Source organism: Castor canadensis, chromosome 8 (genome assembly GCF_047511655.1).
Source record: "Castor canadensis chromosome 8, mCasCan1.hap1v2, whole genome shotgun sequence".
NCBI classification, from domain to species: domain Eukaryota; kingdom Metazoa; phylum Chordata; class Mammalia; order Rodentia; family Castoridae; genus Castor; species Castor canadensis.
Window position 1 is genome coordinate 105,529,525 of NC_133393.1, and position 23,001 is coordinate 105,552,525.

Sequence of the window (23,001 nt, forward strand, 5' to 3'; positions counted from 1 at the left end):
ACTGAAGGAAATGAAGCCACACCACTAACTTCTAAGTGGCTGTAAGAATTTTATACACTGTACATCATTAAAAGATAAAGTTTTTTTCTAAGATCTGCACCTACCGCTACAGATGGCTAGCGTTTGCTAATTATTCAAGTGGTTGATTTGATGGTAATATTGGTTGGTTATCTTCACCCAGAGAATTTCTATCCCATAGTTATCAATTTCAGTATGGCCCTTGCCATCTAGCTCAGAAATTCAGGTCTTTGGTTACAAGGAGGATGGAAAACTAGTACAGATAGCTCAGTATAAACCAATCACCACTGCTAAAAAAAAAAAAAGGCAACATCAAAAGAGATGTCTCATTGAGACCAAATTCATAGTTTCTTAGCATGTTTAGGAAGGCAATACAACATACATAGCTATAAGGTCAAGCCTATATGATCTTTATAAATGAAGAGTCACTTATAAGAGCCACATAACTAAAATAGTTTGGTCTTACACTAAACTGGCTCATATGGAAATCAGCAGTGGTGTCCTAAAGTTAGAATTCAGATTTTGTCTAACAAAACTTCTCATTAAATTTTTACTTTAAAGCCTTGGTTTTAGGAAGTGTTATTTTCCAAATAAAATGTTTAATTAGTTCCTAATTTAGGAAACCAAAATGATTGCTCATGGTCCCTGCCTGTCTCAAATTTAGGGAAAAAGAATAAGGCAAGCCTCTTTGAAGAGCATCAATGATTAAAAAGCTGTACATAATAATAAAGGGTATTTTCCCTTAATGACTAAAAGTCCTTTAAGCCCAAGTCTCTTCACTGGAAACTCTTCTCTCACCTAAAAGCCTTGGAAAGGGCATGCCACAAAACGAGTGTTTGATGTGGGAGATAAAGTGAAGACAAAGTTGCACATGGAAAATGAGAATTTCAGGGAGAGGAAAAGGTCAGGTAGAATGATTTCAGTCAAAAAAGTCTCCTAAAAAAGATTTTTGAGAACCTCAAAAGAAATCATTGAACACCAGACAAACATCGGTAAGGTCTTTGGTGTCCATAGAGCTAATCACTCATGAAAACCACTTTTTCTACCATTTCATTGAGTGATATGTCATGTAAAAATCATACCAGATAATAAATACTGAGAGAGTATTTATGATCCAGAACATAATACAATTTTACACTCATACAACCTTTTATATACATTTAATGTGAAAATGATTTTTTCTGGGTGGTACTGGGATTTGAACTCAAGGCTTCATGCTTGCTAGGCAGGCACTCTACCACTTGAGCCACTCTGCCAGCCCCTGAAAATGATTTTTTAAATGGCAAACCAATACATACTCATTAGCAAAACAAACAAACAAACAAAAAAAACCACCCAACATTATACAATAGATGCAGATGTAACCAGTGTTTACACCTTGGATGATTTTCCTGTGTCTGCCAATTTAATGTCCAATGGAATCAAGCAGAATATACTATGTAACAGACTACTTAATTTGTCATGAACAGCTTTCCACAGCTCAAATGGATGTCCAGACTATCCTTACCCTTGCTTCATTGTGTTATTCTGCTACTATTGCTAGACTTCTAAATTTGTGAGCATGTCTTTACTTTTATAAACAGCATGATGAAGAACATTCTTGGACTTAAATTTTTACCCATGGTCATGATTATTTCCTCAGGATGCATCTGTGGAAGTAATATTTCCCACTCAAACGATTTATGTCAAGCCTTTTGCCATCCAGGTCAAATTGCTCTATGAAGAGGCTAACACATACATCAACATGTGAGTACACACAATTCTCCACATACTAAAAATGCTTTCAAAAGATCTGACCTCCTTGATATGGGAAACTAAATCTCTCACTGTAAATTTTATTTGCACCTGTCTGAACTAGACTATGAGATACCTTTTTTTTTTTTTTTTTTTTGGTGAGTCTGGGGTTTGAACTCAGGGCTTTGTGCTTGCAAACCAGGTACCCTACCACTTGAGCACACCTCCAGTCCATTTTTCTCTGGTTATTTTGGAGAAGCGGTCTCACGAACTATTTGCCAAGCTGACCTGGACTCATGACCCTCCTGATTTCAGCTTCTCAAGCAGCTAGGATTGCAGGTGTGAGTGACTGGTGCTCAGCTGACCATGAGATATATTTTGAACGACCCTTTTGGGTCACTTGACTAGAAATTTATTGGAGGTAGATAACACCTTACTGCCTGTACTAGGTCTTCCATCTAAAGTTATTTTTAACTGTGTCCGTAAGTTGCTAAAACACTTAAATATAAAGTTTAAAATGTCATTCATCAGGTATGTGTCTTGTTTATGTACTGTTGAAACACTGAAGTGCTTGGTATCAGTTGGATGAAATAACAAGGTAATGTGATGAACTTTTCACTTTCTATGTAAATGTTTTGATGTGGTTTGGCTTTAACCACAGAGGCCTTTCAAGGTACTTAATTGGTATTGAAGTCATTATTTTTCCCATCTTCAAACTTTCCTGGCATTTTAAACCTTATGGTGCTGGACTTATATAACTTTAGCGAGTAAAGTTAGTTGTATTAGATTTTGCCATTGGGTAGATTGTCCCCCCTTGGCACCTGCTCCAGTAAGAAAACCAGACATTAGGTTTCATATAGTTAGTTACCTGGGGTTACCTTTCTATGCAGACTGAGCACAGAGGTATGCTACTTAGGTAGCCTAATTGAGGTACTGACATTGTCTGGCTTGATGGGGTCATTCATATGGGTGGTCTGCACCTCAGCAGGAGGAAAATGAAATCATAGAAGCTTCATGTTTCTGCCAGTCCCACAGTTTTCTCAAATCCCTTACAAGGCACATTTCTGAGATTGTTTGATATGCCAAACCATTTTGTACTCAACAATATGCTAATATTTGCAAGTGGGCCTTATGTTATAAAGCAATAGGGGAGATAGCATGGAATGCAAGCCTTGGCTTTAAATTCCATTCTTCAGAAGACAAATGCGTATGCAAAAAAAAAAAAAAAAAAAAAAACAAAGAAGAAGAAGAAGAAAAAAAGAAAAAGGAAAAAGAAAAAAACTACTGGTATTTTCTGCCTCTTATATATACCTAACCCTTTCAGCTAGTGGGATGCAGTTTGAACTATCTTCTAATGCTTCTGATGAGTCCATAAATATATAGGTTTAAAAGTCTTTTTTTAACTATTGGATTAATAGTGAGCCCATCTGACAAGTGGTCAACCACAAGTAAACAGATTCCAGTGAAAAGAAAAGGAGATCATGAAGAGCTATTCATTGGTTTGTTACTGATTTCACAATATTCTGAATTTAATTGTCCATAAGGTATCTATGAAGAGGGACTTGTGAGAGGAAGGAACAATCTCCCTACAGAGCAAGAGCAGATTCAGCGAACTTATCCACACAGTATTAGAATATATGACCTTCAAGTCATGAGCTTCAGTGGATCAAAAACATCATTTATTATTCAAAACATCATTAACCATATAGCAATGGAAGCATTGGGCCTTGATTTAGCCAATTTTGGATTTTTTTTTTTTAATGAGAGAGAACTTGAGGAAAAGAAGATAGATAAAATGGTCATGCCCATGTTACAACAGGCAATTAGAGGGAACCAAAGTGGCTTCTCAATTTCCAAAAGTGACTTTTTATAAAGTGTTTTTTTTTAGAATTATATTGACTTTATTGGGGAAAATGGCATCTTTATTTAGCTTTCCATTCATGAACAAGGTATATCTCACTTATCCAAGATTTCTTATTCACCTTTTTAAATTTTTTTATTTTTATTTATTTTTTATTATTCATTTCTTCACATGTGCATACATTGTTTGGGTCATTTCTCCGCCCCCCCCCCACCCTCTCCTTCCCCTCACTTCCAGGCAGAACCTGTTCTGCCCTTATCTCTAATTTTGTTGAAGAAAAGACATAAGCATAATAAGGAAGACACAGCATTTTTGCTAGTTGAGATAAGGATAGCTATACAGAGAGATTCCTAGCATTGCTTCCATGTACAAATGTGTTACAACCCAAGTTGATTCATCTCTAACTGATCTTTACACTGGTTCCTGATCCCCTTCTCACGTTGATCTCTGTCACTTTAAGGTTTCTGTATTAGTTCCTTTGGAGTGGGGACATCAACCACTTTCATGTTTTGGGTTTTCTACCTATCCCCATACTTCCTGTATGTGCTCTCCCCTTGTCATGTGACCCAAGTCCAACAACATTGCTGTATTTGCCCTAGTTTTCTTGATCTCATTCTTCTTGGAAATAGCCACTTAAGTAAATTTAGAATAAAAAAATCTGAAAATGTGCTTTTAATTATAATTACAATGATTCTCAGAATAGACACATTTTACCAACTAATGAGCAAAAGAGTTTATTACTTACCATTTGTTCTCTAGACTAATTTCTCCAATTGCACCACAGAAATTAAACCTCATAAGTATTTTATTCTCCTTTCTATCCAAAAAAAGAGGTCATTTATATTGTACTGAAAACATATAAAAAGTAATATACAAAAGATGCTCACGTGCTAAGAAATAAAAGGAATGCTTCATAAAGCAATTTTCTTGTAACTTAAAAAAATCAAAAAGCTTCCATATTTTACAATATTTTTATATGACACCTTTGAGTCTATGAACTTCTACCAGAAATAAATAGCATTCACATTCCAGTGAATAACATTCAACATAATCAGCTTTTTTTTTTTCTTGGTGGGCCTGAGGTTTGAACTCAGGGCTTCAGGGTTGCAAAGCAGGTGTTCTACCACCTCAGCCACACCTCAACATAATCAGCTTTTAAAAAATGAGTGATACCGAAAATACAGACTTAAAAAATTTTGCTGTGAAGTATAAATAATGTCACAAGTGATTAGTAGATAGTATGAAAATAGTCTTTAAAATATTATGTTCAATTTTAATGTCCATGACCACAGAAACACAGTGATGCTGGCATGTGAGGTCTTTATATTTCCAGCAGCCTCAACACACCACATCTTATCAAAATAGTGACCTTGGGCACATTGCTTAGCCTTCTCTGTTGAGAATCTTTAATTTATGTGACCACGTTAAATAAACCAGAATTGAATCTTTATTTGCTTTGGCAACCAGAGGAGAGAAATTTATTCTTTAAAATTGCCAACGTACCACACTACACCCTACACAATATTATTTCTATTTGCCATCAGACAGTAGAAATATAAAAGGGTAATCTTCTCCACCCTCTCTGATTATCAGAACTTACCTGCCCTGCAGCTTGCCAGGTAAAATTCATGGACTGAATATTGACAGGGATAGCTGGCATTCTCTGTTGTGCTTTTCTGAAATCATGTGTAAAGGGGGCCATTTTCCCCTCTGAGACAATCAGGATGTCTTCTTCAAATCCTGTTTTTTAAATAATAAACAAAACTATCAAACTAGGTGGACCGGAAAGAATCCAAATCAGAAGTTTCATGCAAAAAAAGAAAACCAAAGACTTAGTACGGATCAGTTCTTTTCACAAAGCACCTGCCTTTGGTACCAACACTACCGAGATGCCCTTTTCTGTGTATGTGGTAGGAATGATGCTAACAGCCGCAAGCTCTCAGGGAAAACGAGTTGTCATTGAGTAACTGAGACTAACAAACGCTGGACTCACCTACAAAAACGTAGGGCAGTCAAACAGCACCAGCCTGGTCACAACACTGGATCAGCTTTGGTTTTTTTTTTGAAGGTTTCGGATGGAAAGTATGGGATTAAAAGGAGGGGAGCAATCGCCTTTGCAAGTTGAAGTTTCAAAACACACTACCAGCAGGTATCCCTTGTTTGATGGAGAGCGTGAGCGCGCAGACAGGACAGTGCTGCCTGCCGGGGTCTTACCGATGAGCACTCTGGCCTGATGGGCGTCGATCCACAGGTACAGGCTCTCCTCGCGGGGCTGCCCGGCCTCCGCCCGCAGCACGAGCAGGCACGGGAGGATGCTCCAGAGCCGGAGCGCGGCGGCAGGGAAGGCCATGCTGCTCGGGACCTCCTCACTGCTGGATAGAGTCCTGCTGTGCGCACCCAACCTGCCGCGGTGAACTTCACAGCGGGGCTGCAGCTAGCTCCCTCGGCCGCTGCTGTGCGCACTTGGACTGCTGGGCGTGCAGCCTCCTGCCTCGGGTGCGAATGAGCCTGGGACAGCCCCAGAGCAGGGGCGGGGACGGAGGGAGGGCGGGAGGGGACGAACGCGCCACAGCCGTGCAGGAGGAGGGGGCGTGGGAGGGAGAGGGGACGACAGAGACGCCAGGCTGGCAGAGCTGCAGATGCCAGCACGCCCCGCAGCGCCAAGTGCCCGAGGGTCAAACACTGCGAGAGGAACCGCGGGAAGGGCGGGCGCACGAGGGGTGCGTGCGCGGAGAGGGGCCTGCGAAGTCCGCCCGCCGCCACTGGGGGGCGCTGGGGACGCGTGGGCGGGGCTGCGGGACCGGCGGACCGCGTTCGCTCCGCTGAGCAGCAGGTGGGGGGCGCGCCAGGGGCTGGACAGCGCGCGCACTCAGAGAAGCGCACTCCAGGGGACCCTGGGACGCCCGCGCTCACTCCTCCCGCCAGAGGCATCTTGGTGAACGGAAAATGCTGGGCTTAACTGGGTGCTGATGATGATGCTTCCCGTTTATCCCCCGGTGCTAACTGAAGGCACACGTTCCACCTCTTCTCCCTTTCGGCCGGTATATTCCTATATTCATTATCTCCTCCCTCCCCCCTCCCTCCTCTCTCTCTCTCTCTTCTCTGTTCCTCTGCGATAATAGTTTGCGCACTCCCAAGAGACTCAACAACTGTCCATTGGGACTCTCGCTGGCACAAGACCTTCATTCTGCACTTGACCGACACCCAAAAGGTGGCGTGGTTTGTCTTCCTGATAATCCAACAGGGTTTAGGCGCCTGGAAGAGTTCCCTGTGTCCTGGATGGTAACTTTACATGACCCGCTGAGGGTAGGGCTTCCCTAGAGGGAAGAGCATCTTCACATTTGGTGTTTGGTGGTGTTTTAAGAAAATTGGAGGCGCAGTAACTGAAATCACAGGAGCTTGGGGGCCAGAGCAAGGCTCTAGCTCTGACTCTGGCGAGTGAGTCTAAGTGCTGGCATTGGCCTTCTAGCGTCTCCTACCCACCCAACCCCAGCACAAAGGATTTATATCTCCTGCCTAAACCCTTTGGATGTTCAAAGAAAGTGGAAGCAAAAGGTTTTTCAAAAGCACAGAAAGTTTTCACTTTGAAAAGTTTTGTTTACTTGCCTTTGTTCTTTAAGCACGCAGACGCTGCGACAAATGCCCTAAAGATCGAGTGTCGGGGGTCAGGCATGGTGTTTTATTCAGTCTTTTGTAGAGTGGTGGACACCTCAAAAGGGAAAAGCAAATTGAAACCACAGAAGAGAAGCTGGACACGTTAGAAGTTACTAAAAAGAACAGAATATACATTTGCCAACATGAAATATGTCCAGTAACTGACTGATGGGGGGGGGGGAGAGAATTAGACAGAAGTCTATCGAATTATGACTGATTTGAACTTGCAGTGTCTTAAATTTTAAAGCACTTTAGAGTGCTTATTACGCTCACCGCTCTTTGAGATGGGTACTGTTAATTATTCCCATTTTACTGATAAGAAAGTAAGACTCCTAAAAGTCCAGTAAATTGAACTGCAGACATCCAGCTGGTAAATGAGTCAGGGTTCAAATCTGATTCCAAAACTCATTCTCTTATCCACTGTACTTCGTTCTACTAAGTAAGTCAGTTAAGTCTGTTTGAGTCCAAAGTTTCACGGCCATTCTTCCTTTAAAACAAAAATATTTACCTCTTTCCCAACATTTTATTATTTTATTTCAATGAATATTCATTTACATAGTAAATGTATTAGTACAATAGGCAACCTTTAAAACACTTTAGCATTGTAATTCTAGTGTCACTCAAAGATAGTAATTTCACAACACAGTAGACATTTGGAGCCCGTTGTTTTAATGGAAGATTTTCTCCTTTAGTATTGCTCAAACCCCTATGGCTCTTGGTGCAAGGACGCCCTCTACAGGTTGTTCTAATCAAATACTAATTGAGAACCATCCATACAATTTTCTTTTTGGGTGAGAGAAAAGGTAAAATCTTAGTGAGGCTTTTCTGCAGCACTTGAATTTGGTGTTGAAAATGGTAACTTACCTTGCTGTAGGACTTTTTCCCTTTTATCATGATACTGTTCACTTCTCCCCTGCATTGGAAACTTAGAAACATTGAATTTTGTTATAGACAGAGAAACATGCTATTTAAAAAACTCTGAATTTAAATTAGTCCTGGTAGTACACAACTTGTAATCCCAGCACTTGGGAGCCTAAGGCAGGAGCATCCCAAGTTCAAGGGCAACCTGGGCTGCATAGTGAAACCTTATCTCAAAAAACCAAAAATGAAACAAAACAAAATTCTCGGATTTAAGATCTTTGGGTTTCTAAAAAGGAGGAAGGAACAATCTGTGTTATTTTTAAGTTATAAATAGTCAGTTATTTTTAAGAGTAATAGAGTGTATTTTTTGTGGGAAGATACAGCTAAGAGCTGAACTGGGCTTATTCTTTGAAAAATCAAAGTAGCATTTCCATTTAAAATAAAGGTATGTTTTTAAATTTCTCTATTCAAATAAAAATGTGACAAGTTATTTGTGAATAATGACAATTTGACTATAATGTAGGAGTTACTACAAATTGACTTCATTTAGTTTGGTAATTCTACCATTTATTTTCCAGTCCATTGTGCTTCCTTTCCTTGTATGATTCACTCTCATCGATAATTATGTTTGCAGCTTCATGTATTTGTTCATTAACTCATTCACTTCTTCAACAAAGTTTTATTAAATACTTGTTTTCTGTGCAGGACATTGATCTAGAAAGTACAGGAAAAACAAAACGTGACCCCAGCCTTTCAGAGCATTGGAGTGACTAAAATGACAAGCAACCATAATATAAAGCAGAATATGGCAATTTTTAACAGGACAGAAAGACTGAAAATTCAGAGAAGAACTCTGACATCTGGAAGTCTGAACATTTTTCATCCATCTACTCATTCATTCGAAACACTTTCTAAGTGTTTGGTGTATGTGTTGAACAGGCACATGATGTAGAAAAGCAAGTAAAAAGCCCTTGCTCTTGAAGAACTCTCGAACTAACCAAGGAGTGTGGAGGATGAACAAAAAAGAAGGAATGGATACCATGGTGGAGACATGCACAGGGTATTTGGGACTCACGGAAAGTCTCTTAGTAGCAGACTGGGTTTCAGGAAGACCTAGAGCAGAAGGAACTTGCATAGTCTTATTGTCCAAAGGGAAATTAAGAGACATCCACACATAGGGAGCAGCAGCAGTGAGAGCAAAGAGGCAAGAGACAGAAAGCACTTTGCAGGATTTGTAGGTGATGATCTCTGGTACCATGAGTCTGTAGTGGGAAAGGGAGGGGGCAGGGGCAGATGAAGCTAAAAAGATAGATAGAAACTGGTTATGGACGATTGTGCTGAGAACTCTAAATACAGTAGTCGTCCTTACCCATGAGGGATATATCCCAAGACCCCCAGGGGATGCCTGAAACTGCAGATTGTACTCAGTCCTATATAGTCTATTATGCTTTTTTGTATCTACCTACCTACGGTAATGTTTAATTTGTGAATTAGGCACAGTAAGAGATTAATAACTAATAATAAAATAGAATTATAATAAGTATAATAAAAATTACATGAATGCAATCTCTCAGAATACTGTATTGTACTGTATTCACCCTTAGGTGGATGGGGTGAAATGACACCATGCCTATGTGATGAGATGAGGTGGGGAAATGAAGTAGGTGTTGTGACACACTGTTAGCTAATACATAAGGGCCACTTGAACACAAGCACCTTGAAACCATTCACAGTTGATGTGATAACTGAGATGGGATGGCTATTAAAGTGACCAATAAGCAGGCAACATACACAGTGTGGATATACTGCACAAAAGGATGAATCATGACCTGGGCTGGATAGAATGAGATGACATGAGACTTCATCACATGACTTAGTAGAGCACACACTTTAAAACTTATGAATTGTTTACTTCTGGAATTTTTCACTTAAAATTTTTGGTCCACAGTTACCAAAGGTAGCTGAAATTGCAGAAAGCAAAGCCACAGATAAAAGGTAAGAGGCCACCGGAATTTACGTAGCAACCCAGCCCTGCATAACTCCCTGCTTAGGTGTAGAGTATATGGGAACTCTGTACTCTACCATTTTTGCAAAAAACCTAAAAACTATTCTAAAATATTATAAATATATAAAATATAAAATTTGTCTTAAAAATAAAATAAAGGATAAAGTCCAATTATGCTCCCAACATTTGAAAATCAGATTTCTCATAAAAAAGTTGGATCTCTGACTTTTCTTAAAAATTAAGAGATCTGGCAATATTTCTTTTTTACAAAGGGGTCATCACATGGGTTGAGTATTGTCTGTCCTTCAAACGGGGCTAGCACTGTCCAGTTCTTACAAGTACCCTAGGGGGATCTTTCCAGGGCTCAGCCACCCACTTACTCTGGCAAGCTGCCATTTTTGCTGGCTATTCTTCTTTGTGGTCTCAGTCAGAATTATCTGGAGACTGGGCACATCCGCCACACCTGAGTTGTGTTTGGAGAAGAGGCACAGACTCCCCAGTAGCACACTGCTATGGAATGAGAGCAACGGGATGGGAATGAGAAGAGCACACCACACGTTATACTTCATACAGTCTTGTTTTTAAAATCCAATATATATAACAATTGTATCTATCTAATGATGCATAGAGGAACTATCAATCTACATTTATATATATTTCTATATAATGTCTGAAAGATTACTTACAATATTTTCAGTGACTGTCTATGGGGAATGGGAATAGGGATAGGGAATTATTTTCACCTTATGCACAAATATTTACTGATTTTTAAAGAAAATGAACAGATGCTCATAAAGTTAAAAACTGTTTTGAACAATAGGAAGAGGTTGTCTTTTTTGTGCTTCAGTCAGTTTCTCCCAAAGCAGGCAGCTGTCACCTCCCCAGGCCAACAACTCCTTTCTATGCTGCTTGCGCACTTTCTCACTTACAAACTGCACATCAGGACACCTGACAGCTCGTTACCCAAGTGCAGCACATACCAACATTCTCCATCACCCCACGCAACATTCTCGCTCTTTTTCCTCACATGCTGGCATTGCCAAGCAACCTAACCTATCTTGTCTTCCACAAATCACATCCACTGCTTTTTGTTCATCCATGCTGTTTCATCTCTATGATATTTAGCAAAACTGTTTTTTAATGATAGGATAAAAAGGGAACAATGTGATTTCCTACTATTAGAGGAACAGGAAACCAAAGTAGAATACCTTCGTAGGATGAAGTATTTTTTAACTTGAGGACTTTGTTTGATTTGCTACTTCGACTAAGATTCAGTTTAAGGAATGCTTCTAAGTACTGAAATGTGATAGGCTCTTCATGAATGTCTGTTAAATGTGTATGGAGTTAATACAATGTTTGGATCTGAAATGGCTAACATTGGTTCCTTCTTGTAAGTTACTAGTTTCTTCCAAGTCTGCAAAAATACAGCCTTAACTCGGGCTGTTCTAATGGTATGAATGCCTTAGACATTTATCACTAATTTATATGAACCCACAGAACTTATTCCCAAGAGGCATTTGCTCTGCCTTTGGGATATTGCAATAGAAAGTTCCTCATTAATAGACAATGGAGCATAGATTTAGCTTCCCACGCAATCATACAACCCTAGCAGCACCAATTAGGATCTTAAAGAAAGCAACTTGATTCCAAAAACTCTTCCCACGTTCTAAAAAGAAAATAAAAAGCATTATCCTTTTAATTTAAAACAACTTTTACCAAAAATCTTGTACATTGTGGAAGTTCCCTAATTGACTACTGATAATCCCAATGATCCTGCTGTAGATGCTTCTACTGTGCTGTTAAACGCGACTTGCTGGTATTCTATTGAGGAGTTTTGCATCTATATTCTTCAAGAATGTTGGCCTGTAACTTTATTTTTTATTAAGAGTTGAATTCAGGCCAAGGCTCGGGCACAGGCTCCGGGCAGTCAGGCAAGTTTGGGTTCAGTTCCACCTCTTCGGGACGAACATGGAATCGACAAGGACCTTCCTTCAGGCGTTGAGCAGAGAGAAGGTCCACTTGGTGGTTGCGGATGTGAGGCTCGAGGGGTCAGAGTCCTGTGTGGACGTGCGGTTCAGAGACGATCATGGCCTGATCGTGCGTGGCGCTCCCGCCCCGCACCACCCCCCCCAGCACCTACTCCCAGGCCAGTGCAGCCAGGCGTGGAGACAGGCCGGGTGCTGGCTGGCAGCAAGGAAAACAAGAAGCAGATTATAACCTGCCTCCCAAAGGACGCTTGTCAAATCACTGACTGGAGGCCACAGAGCAGGGGGTGGAAGAGCCCCACCACTGCAGTCCCAGAAGGACAAGCCAGGGAGGGGTCTGAACAAACTTGAAGTTATTATTATTATTTTACCTTTTTACCATCATTCACTGCTTAACACTTTTGCATCTGGCTTCTTCCACTCGAGGTACTTTTTTTTTTTTTTTTGTGGCACTGGGGTTTGAATTCAGTGCCTACACCTTGAGCCCTTCCACCAGCCTCCTCTGTGTGTCTGTGTGTGTGTGTGTGTGTGTGTGTGTGTGTGTGATGGGTTTCTTCGAGACAGGATCTCAAAAACTCTTTTGCCCGGCTGGCTTTTTACCATGGTCCTCCTGATCTCTGCCTCTTGAGTAGATAGGATTATAGATATGCAGTACCGAGGCTCAGCCCAAGCTAATTTTTAATCTTATTTATAAAAGTAGTACTGTTTTCTTTCTACCTTAGCGTCTTTTTCCGATCTTATCTCACCATGTGGAACTCCTCTCCGAACTTTTTCTTTTGTTTTTGGTGGTTCTGGGGCTTGAACTCAGGGCTTCATGCTTGCTAGTCAGGTGCTCTATCACTTGAGCAGCCCACTTTTTTTTTTTGTTGTTGTTGTTTTGTTTTCCTTAACCATAAAGGCCTACTACTCTTTCCTTTTTCTTCTCTTTTTTTAATATCTTTCCTGGGGCATCCCATCCTCTTCAACTACTCACTGTAGAGTTAAACCCTATATTCTGTTTGGTTCTAACTCCAACTTCTGTGCTAATTACCAACTTCCTCCAAATACCATCAATATGCTTTTGTTTAAAATAGAATTGATAATCTTACATACAGTTGCCTCTCGAAAGCATTCCTTCCAAAGACACTTCATCTGCTCAGCCACCTGTGCATGTAAACCCAATGTTATCTTAACTTTTGCCCTCTCCCAGTCACTGTTCAGAAATTCTTTTTTTTTTTTTTTTTAAAGCTCCTGAAATGACCTCTCCATCCTCCTGCTTGGTCTCCTTTTTGTCCTAATCATTTTTTGCTGCTGCTTGATTTTATCCTCCCTAAGTGTATGACTGCTTCTCTCCTGTTTCAGAAAATGATGACCCAAATAGTTTTTGATACTGGGTTAACACCCATTGATTATCAAGTCAATTTAGGGGATTAAGTCAGCCTTTTTTTTTTTTTTAAAGAAAACAAAAAGGGAAATAGAATAGCAAGTTATCTGAGTGCTTGTCACACGGGACAAAAAAAAAGAAGAGTTGAATTCTTATAGTTTGCATTCTTTCTTGAAAATATTCAAGTTTCCTGAGACATCCTGCCTCTGCACCACCAGAACTGATATATTTTCTTTTCACTCATGGGAATAATTAAAATCAAACAATACCAGATGATATTAAAGGTCTCATTCAGATAAAGTGAAGAGTATTTGTGGCAGTAGTAAACATTCTCTCATAACATATCATGAATTTTTAAAAGCACAAAATTTAAGGGAGATCAGCTTATTGTGAACACAGGTCTACTGAGGGGACAATACATTGGTGGGGTTAACATAAAAAAAAAAGAGCTGCTTGCTGGGGCACTGGTGCCTGTAATCCTAGCTACTCAGGAGGCAGAGATCAGGAGGATCATGGTTCAAAGCTAGCCCAGGAAAACAGTTTTCAAGATCCTATCTCAAAGAAATGGGCTGGTAGAGTGGCTTAAGGTATAGGCCCTGAGTTCAAATCCCAGTGTGGAGAAAAAAAAAAAGCTGCATTTGTGCATTTGTGCAAAACTCAATTTTGTTACTTCCAAGTTGATCTGGATTGCAGAAACTGTTTCAGGCTATCCAAACTCAAAACAGAATTGGGATATATAAAATTGATAATTTATATTAATAAATTATTATCGCTGTTACAAGATGAGACACAAAAGAGGCTCAGGAAAGCAAAGTCTATTATACTCACAGGTCCTAGAAACAAGAGGCTGGGCACACTACACAAGGTCACTTAGGAAGGCAGCAACATGGGTCAGGAGGCAAAAGGGGAAAGAGTGAGGGAGAACCTAGGCCACAGCAGGGTACACAGTTTAGGACTGACTAGTTAGGATCATTTCAGCAGGCTCTGGACTTTGGAGTGGTCCCTCATTGCCTGGCACCTGGTCCTGGGATGATTAAGGTAGAAGAATATCACCTCTTTGGATGTATGTGCCACATAGGGGATGTATGCTCTGGCCTGGTTATATCCAGGACAATATGGGATGAGATTACTGAGTGATTACACTAGAGATACTTCATCTTTTTTTTTCCCAATATAAATACTGTTTTTACTTTCTTTTTTTTTTTTTTTTGAGATACTTCATCTTGACTGGTGAGTCTCAACTACTACGAGGCATTTTAGAAATTCTTGAGAATATTTTGTCTTTATAGTGAATGAAGGATGCTTTATAAGCCAGGGATGATGGCTGTTCCACAGTGCATTAGCCAGGGATGATGGCTGTTCCGTAGTGCATTAGACACACATGAATTGTCCCAAGCCTACAAATCTTTTGTTACTCTACTAGACATTCATGCAGATGAAGAATTTATAATTATATGAATCTAGAAACATAGCTGCATTTTACACTAAAAACACACAGTTTGAGTGATGAATGGTGGCACATGGCACATGCCGTGCTGAGGCATTTGGAAGGCTGAGGCAGAAGGACCTTGAGTCTGAGGCCAGCCTGGGGAGCATAGCAAGATCCTGTGTGTTAGCTAGACATTTTTGTCTCTGTGACAAAAGACCCACAGGAGGAAAGATTTTGGCTTATGGATTTAGAGGGTTCAGTTCATGGTTGCTTGGCCCCCTGTGCTGAGGCAGAACATCATGGCACCAGGAGTGCATGATAAAGAAGCTCCTTCAACTCATGGTGGACAGGAAACAGAGTAGGGACACTTACATCATGATGGACAGGAAACAGAGTAGGGACACTTACATCATGATGGACAGGAAGTTTCCAGTGACCTACTTCCTCCAACCAGGTCCTACCTTCCACAGTTCTACCACCTCCCAATTGTCTGTTCAAATTTTGGACCATCAATAGATTAAACTACTCATTAGACTTTATTTTTTATTTTGTAAGTTTTTTTATTGTTATGCTGGGGGTACATTGTGGCATTTACAAAACATCTTATAATATATCAAATATATCGTACTTGAATTTACCTCTTCCGACAAGAATCCCAAGATGGCGGCTAGAGGTAGGAAGCAGAAAGTGACCCTCCTATAGTGAAATCTTGGAGAGACGCTGGAGACACACTTTGTAGGCATAATCACCGAGAAAAGGCATAACTTTGACCCCTCCACATCTCCAGCCGGCGCAGAGAATCTCCACTTCACATTAAACGGAGAAACGAGGAGGGCCCCCGGGGCCGCCAGTGGCCGGCGCCCATACGGCTTGGGAAGATGCGGACCAGGTGAGCTTCGCGGTACCGCGGTACCCCCACAGACAAGCCTGGGCCAGAGCAGCATAGCCCTCTGGACAGACTGACATCCAACTGGGGAAAAAAAAAGAGAAACTGAGTAATAAGCAATAAGAACAGTTAAGACACGCTGGAAAGAGGGTGGGGCGCCCTGAGCGCTGAAGATTGGGGGAAGGGAACCCTTCCCGGGACTGTAAATAAACAAGCCGGGCGGGCCGGAGAGCCTCTGGCGGGAGTGGGGCGCACACCCAGCAACCAGGAGCGGGGAAGCTTGTGAGAGGAGGGAAGACCCACTTCCCACGTGAACTGTAAACAAACATGGCGGCCGGCAGGAGCAGCAGCACCGCCCAGTAAGCAGGAGCAGGAAAGCTTCTGAAAGTGGCAGTGGGAGGAAAACTTCAGAGGAGAGGGGGGAAGACCCACCTCCCACGTGAACTGTAAATAAACACGCAGGCCTGACAACGCGGGGCAGGGTCACCTTTCCCAGTGCTTGGAAAGGGGAAAGCTTGTAGCAGAGGCTCCCTCACAGGAGAACTCTGAGCAAACAAAGCCTGTGGGACCAGGTGAGCGCTAGCTCACCCCAGAGATCTGCATAAATAACGCCGCCAGCTACAGGCTGAGAGGAGCAGGCAGGCAAGCCACAGTTGCAGATACCACTCTCAGAACTGTCGCCAGACGCTTTTTTTTCTTTTTCTCCCTACCTTTGATGAGAGAACAACCGAATTACACCTGCAAGCCGAAAAACTTACTGAAACTGTATTGCATTTGAACTGGGGACACTTGGTGGGGCTTTTGTGTGTGTGTGTGTGTGTGTGTGAGTGTAGTTTTGTTCTACTTTATGCATCCCCTTTGATGAGACAACTACAGAACAACATCTGAGGCACCAACTCCAGGACTGGAGATTGAGACGGACACCCAAATTATTAAGACTGAAACTGCATTGCCTATAAACTTGGAAGTTTTTTGTTTTTTTTTTTTAATTTTCTATTTTCCATTTTATTTTAATTCATTTTTATATATAGATATTACTTTCATATACTTATTTTTTTTTTATCTTTGATTTTCAATCCTCTCTCTGTCTCTCTAATGTCTGTTCAGCTTACTGTCAATTAGTACACTAACACTCCCTGTTTATACCTTTGAAACTCTCTTGTCTGATACCTTGTTCTGCTTTCTCCCTCTTGTCTGTATATTTGTTTTCCCCTTTTCTTTAACTTCTTGCTTTCCATCTCAGCTCACTCTTCCATTCTAAATATTACCATTGTTATTATTACAAGCTAGAAAATACTTAATTACACACAGTACAGGGACAGTAACAAGGAAATGCAAATTAAAACCATGCTAAGATTCCACCTCACCCCTGTTAGAATAGCCATCATCAGCAACACCACCAACAACAGGTGTTGGCGAGGATGCGGGGAAAAAGGAACCCTCTTACACTGTTGGTGGGAATGTAGAATAGTAAGTACAACCACTCTGGAAAAAAATTTGGAGGCTACTTAAAAAGCTGGACATCGATCTACCATTTGATCCAGCAATACCACTCTTGGGGATATACCCAAAAGACTGTTACTCCAGAGGCACCTGCACATCCATGTTTATTGCGGCACTATTCACAATAGCCAAGTTATGGAAACAGCCAAGATGCCCCAGCACTGACGAATGGATTAAGAAAATGTGGTATCTATACACAATGGAATTTTATGCAGCCATGAAGAAGAATGAAATGTTATCATTCGCTGGTAAATGGTGGAATTGGAGAACATCATTCTGAGTGAGGTTAGCCTGGCTCAAAAAACCAAAAATTGTATGTTCTCCCTCATATGTGGACATTAGATCAAGGGCAAACACAACAAGGGGATTGGACTATGAGCACATGATAAAAGCGAGAGCACACAAGGGAGGGGTGAGGATAGGTAAGACACCTAAAAAACTAGCTAGCATTTGTTGCCCTTAACGCAGAGAAACTAAAGCAGATACCTTAAAGCAACTGAGGCCAATAGGAAAAGGGGACCAGGAACTAGAGAAAAGGTTAGATCAAAAAGAATTAACCTAGAAGGTAACACCCACGCACAGGAAATCAATGTGAGTCAATGCCCTGTATAGCTATCCTTATCTCAACCAGCAAAAACCCTTGTTCCTTCCTATTATTGCTTATACTCTCTCTACAACAAAATTAGAAATAAGGGCAAAATAGTTTCTGCTGGGTATTGAGGGGGGGGAGAGGGAGGGGGCTGAGTGGGTGGTAAGGGAGGGGGTGGGGGCAGGGGGGAGAAATGAACCAAGCCTCGTATGCACATATGAATAATAAAAGAAAAATGAAAAAAAAACAAAAAAAACAAAACAAAAAAAAAAAGAATTTACCTCTTCCATCAGTCTTCTTTACTCCCTTCCTCCCACCATTCCTGTGCTTTACCAACAATTGCTCTCATTAAAAAAAAAATACACCATTATGCCTCTGGTTTTCATATTGTTTTGCTTTTCATTTTTCTGTTGTTTTTATATAGGTATCTTCTGATCTTACTGCCCTTAAAACTAAACCTTCTTATTTAAGTAGAGGCCAGCATCTGATTACTTTGTTGGGTCCAGAATAGCTGTACTCAGCTAGTTTCATTTTGAAAACATATTATTTTATTAAATTTATTTTTGGCTTCTATATGCATACACAGTATTATATTGGTTATTATAAGTCATACATGTCAGAGTAGGTGTTGCTATCTATGGATTCTATTTGAGATTGTAAAGGGAGAGTATAAGAGTACCTGTCATAAAACTGCAGCCTTGGGTCCATCTCTGAAGGTAACCTATTCTACAATTCCACTTATGTGATAGTCTGAAAAGTCACAATGGAAAAAGAGAACACATTAATTGTTACTGTGACTAAGAGTTTGGGGGAGGCAGCATGGGCAACGTTAACTGTTCTGAATTGTGATTGTGCTCACCATTACTTCTGCCAAATCTTAAACCTGGACATCAGTAAGAAAAAAAAAGTGGATTTTACTTCCTATATATTAAAAAAAATTCCAAAACACCAATGCAAAACTCAAAAAATAAAATCGCCTAAATGGTGGCACTGAGTCTCAGTGTTAAGAAGTCACAGAAACTCCTGATGAAATTCCTGCTCCCAGAATACAGGTCATATCACCAGTGACTGAACTACTCATTCCCATCAAGTACCATTTCATTCTGTGAATAGTGTCAGATTCTTGTGGAGAAGAAATTCCTTCTGACTGAATTCATAACAATGATTGAACTATATTTAAACCAAAGCCTGCAAGTTATTGGCAGCTAGGGTTAAAACCTAAATCACTTAATTCTAGTGATCTTTTTAGTTCACCATACTGCCTCACAAGTTTTGTACATAAGTGGAAGAATACTGTGAATTCTTAAGTTTTTCCAATAATTCCTGGCATTAATTACACTGCATTTTAGTACCACCTGAGTTTACTAAGAAAGCAAAAGAAGTTCTGGTTTTCTTAATAACATCACTATTCACATTCTTAGAAGAAAAGTGTACTGTAATGTTACTCCTATTGACAGAATACAAGTCTCTTGTGTTTTTATAAGGTGTTTATACCACGTCAGTGTTTTGGCTAAGGTGTTAAAGGCTTTTTACGTTGCAATATATTCTATAGCCTTCTGAAAGCTTTGGGAAATTTTAACATACAGGAACGTTTAGTTCACTTATTGAAGGCAATTAAAATAGTTAGGGGAGAAACATTAACTAATAAAATTCCTTAAAACTAATAAAATTCCTTAATTTGGATAATATTCAAATAATAGGTGTCAAAATGATGAATTAATAGCTCTTTAAATTTTCTTGCCAAACAGCTATTTAATCAATTAAGCTACATGAATAAGTAGCAAGAATCTAACATCTAAATAATCACTAGTTGGTACCTGTGCTAAGAACCTGTTATTTAAATTCAGTATGTTTGACTTTCTAAAAGAAGAACCAGTAAGTGTCAGCTTAATAAATTTGCTTATAGTAATTGACATTGGAATTGGGTGAGAATTCAAATAACTTAAACACAAAAACCCAAAAGCTATCTGTATTGATTGTAAGCTGATGTCAGGGTGTGGCAAAGGTGGTTCATGGCCACACTGCACATTCTAGACAGCACATTCTAGCCCTCAAGTGCTCTCCTATTTCAGTCACTCATAATTGAGTTGGAAATCATCCTGTCCACCATCAACTTAGAATGGTTTCTATGATATGTCTAGGAGGGATGGGAGTGAGGGCAGAAGTATGGAGGAAATAAGACTACTTATGAATAACTAGTGAGGTAACTACAGAACTGTTGCTGGTTCTGTTGGCTGTGATGGAGTAACTGGTACTGGACTTGTGGTCCCATTGCCAACATCTAACAAATTAGACAAAATTTAAGAGACATTTGTTTTAAGTCATTGGACAGCAGGCAATACAAGATTGTAAATCTTAAAAGGAAACAAATTATTTAAGTTCAATGATCATCTTGGTTTTGTTTTTTTCTAAAGGTACTTTCTTGGCTGTAGAGTAAGGAGGGGGATCCAAGAAGAGCAAGGCGGTCCTCAGGGAAAGTGAGATTGGGGAGGTTGAGGCAGCAGAAATTTATAGAGCAAGAAAACTTAGAGAAGAGGGGTATCTGAAAAAATAGAAAGAAGAGAGGAAGCAAAGAGGGAAAGAAGAAAGGGGGGTGGAGAGAAGGAAAGGAGGGGCTCTGAAAATCTGCATAAAAGTTGCCTTGTGTCTGGTAATGAGTACTAGGCTAAGAATTCATAAGGGGAAATTTCACAAGGCTAGTTTAAAAACTACTGAGGAGTCACCAGCTGAAAAATTTCCAGATCTCAGAGCAAGGAGACATTTGAGTTCTAACCATCAAAGTAAAGAGACCTCTTTGAAAGCCTGAGGCACTTCATAGAGACTAGAAAAGAATAATCCTTTAATGGTAGGGTTAAACTAGATGTAGAACAAAGGCTACAGTAGACCCACCCTGACCATGCATAACAGGATTCAAAGGGGCTGGGTTGTGGCTCTGTGGTAAGGGCCAGGGTTGATCCCAGCTTGAACAAAAGAAAAATCAAGCTAATCCTCAAGTAAGTTAACTCCTTTCAAATTCAAACACTCCAAAGAAAAATTTTAAATCCAGACTTTTGGAGTAGAGCACTCATAATGTTCCACATATAACAAAAAGAGATGAGGCATATGAAGAGGCAGGTAAACTAAAACAATAGACAACAAGATAAAGTCGATAGAAAAATACCAAGCCATGACAGAAATTCAAAATTACCCAAACTGAAGCCTAGAGAAGAGGGGAAAATATAGCTTTGGGTTGGAGGCATGGCTCAAGTCATAGAGGACTTGCCTCGAAAGCAGGAGCCCTAAATTCAAGCCCAGAATCACCATAACAAAAACATCCAAAACAACAAGCCAAACAAACAGAAAAAAGCCTTCTTAAAAGAATATTAAGCAGATTTTCATATATGTAATTGTTAACAGCATTGGTGTATTCTGTGATCAGCTAAATTCTTTGTCCTGTGTGGAAGAATCCATGGCAAAGCACATGGGGGTACACATGGGGTATCTTGAGGTCTTACCCTTTAACTCCTGACTAGCTTTGTCATAAAGGTTAATGGTGCTGGTGCAGTCTGTGATCAGAAGACTTCCACATTCTTTGTCCCACATGGAAGAATCCATGGCAGGACATGTGGGAATAAAGGGAGTTTGTTAAATGTCAGGGAAGGGAATTACAAAAGGGAGCGTGGTACAGCCCAGGTGGAATCCAGAGGCAGAAAGAGCATGCTTCCCTTCCCCAGGTGCTTTTAAAACTTACCTAACCTTTGGGGAGGGAGGAACCAGGTGATTCTCATCCAATAATCAATGAGTGGGGCTGGGCATGGGTGGTTCCCGGCCAGCTGAGGGGGTCCCTGAGTCAGAGCATGGTTAATCTATTTTTCTATGAGTCCCAAACTTTCCCTCATTTTAGCCTGCCTCAAATTCCTCCTGAGAGACAGGATCCCCAAAATATCTTTTTGAGGTTGCTGAGGGGCTGGAGTTCTCTTTTCTTCTGAATCTCCTACATGCTGACAAGAGGAAGCAGATCCTACCTACAAGTGGAAATTGTCTTGCCTACTTCTTTCTCATGGGGCTCATTTGGACCCAAGGTGACTGAATTGTTGTCCAGTTCAATTAAGATTCCTAATGGAGATCTGGGTTGCTCATAGAGATCTTGTTCATCTGTAGAGATCAAAAGCCTGTTGCCTTATGATTTGGTTCTAAAAGCTTTTATCCTGGAAGAGATAAGTTTGGTTTAGAAGGAATGACCTAAACATGAACAATGATAGGAGCATCAGAAGGGGCCCGGCCAGGTGTGGCAGGAAGGATAAAGAATCTAACTTTTCATTTTGAAAAGCGACAGAAAGTCTTATGGTTAATTTGCCAATGGGTATTTATATCTGTACTTATTTTTAACTCTCAGATGGCCCTGTTTGGACTGCCACTGTATAGGCAGTTAAGGACTGATCGTTCGGAGTAATTCTATACTAGAGGCCAGGTGTACCAAGGGGCAGGTGCCAGTCTAATTAGAAGGTAAACATTAATGAGTCAGTTCTGTATAGAAAGAAGATTCACAGTGTCCCTAAGCAGAAGTTAGAGACCATTGAAAGTTATATTGCCTTTGCTTAAACAAAAGGCCTTGGCTAAAGACAACTTTGCTTTTTGTCAGAAGCCTAGAAGGCTTAACTATTAGAGCACATGCTTAAGAGTCCCTTTTTAAAATCTCTCAGTTTTGGTTACTTTTAGAGGCTGGCATAATGGACTCCATCTAGATGTAGACAATCCACTCATTTGTGCAGTCCTTTTGAACTGTCTCACATGGCTGAGCACCAGTTGTTCCTCGAAGAAGCTGGAGGATGCTGACTGCTTGGGGATCATGTCTTCTTTAATTGTTTCTCTGAACAGTCATCTCTGAAGATTCTGCCAATTTGGCAGTTTTATCCCCCAGAGCAGGACTAACTTCTCCTGGAAAGCCAGTTTTGTCCCATGGAAGAGGGGAAGTAATACATCAAACAGATCAGAAGTCAGTGCCAATGTGACCTTTTTGGCCAAATTAAGCAACAAAGAGATTTATTTTTAAAATGGCTCTTAGGCTGCAATTAATTAAATCTAATTGTCTGTCCTATAGGGGAGATACTGACACCTTTAAATTGTTGTAAAG

The 23,001-nt window shown here is 40.4% G+C and overlaps 1 protein-coding gene across 1 annotated transcript in view; it reads right to left on the reverse strand.

Annotated features, from left to right (window-relative positions):
- Wif1 (WNT inhibitory factor 1) overlaps positions 1 to 6,127 on the reverse strand; it is a 63,955-nt gene extending 57,828 nt beyond the window's left edge. Inside the window, exons 1-2 of the mRNA XM_074083834.1 lie at positions 5,828 to 6,127; positions 5,214 to 5,353 (exon numbers count right to left, since the gene is read on the reverse strand). Coding sequence (XP_073939935.1) covers positions 5,214 to 5,353; positions 5,828 to 5,963 — 276 coding nt within the window. The 5' untranslated portion in view covers positions 5,964 to 6,127. The remainder of the gene's footprint in view (positions 1 to 5,213; positions 5,354 to 5,827) is intronic.
- Between the last annotated feature and the right edge of the window lie 16,874 nt (positions 6,128 to 23,001).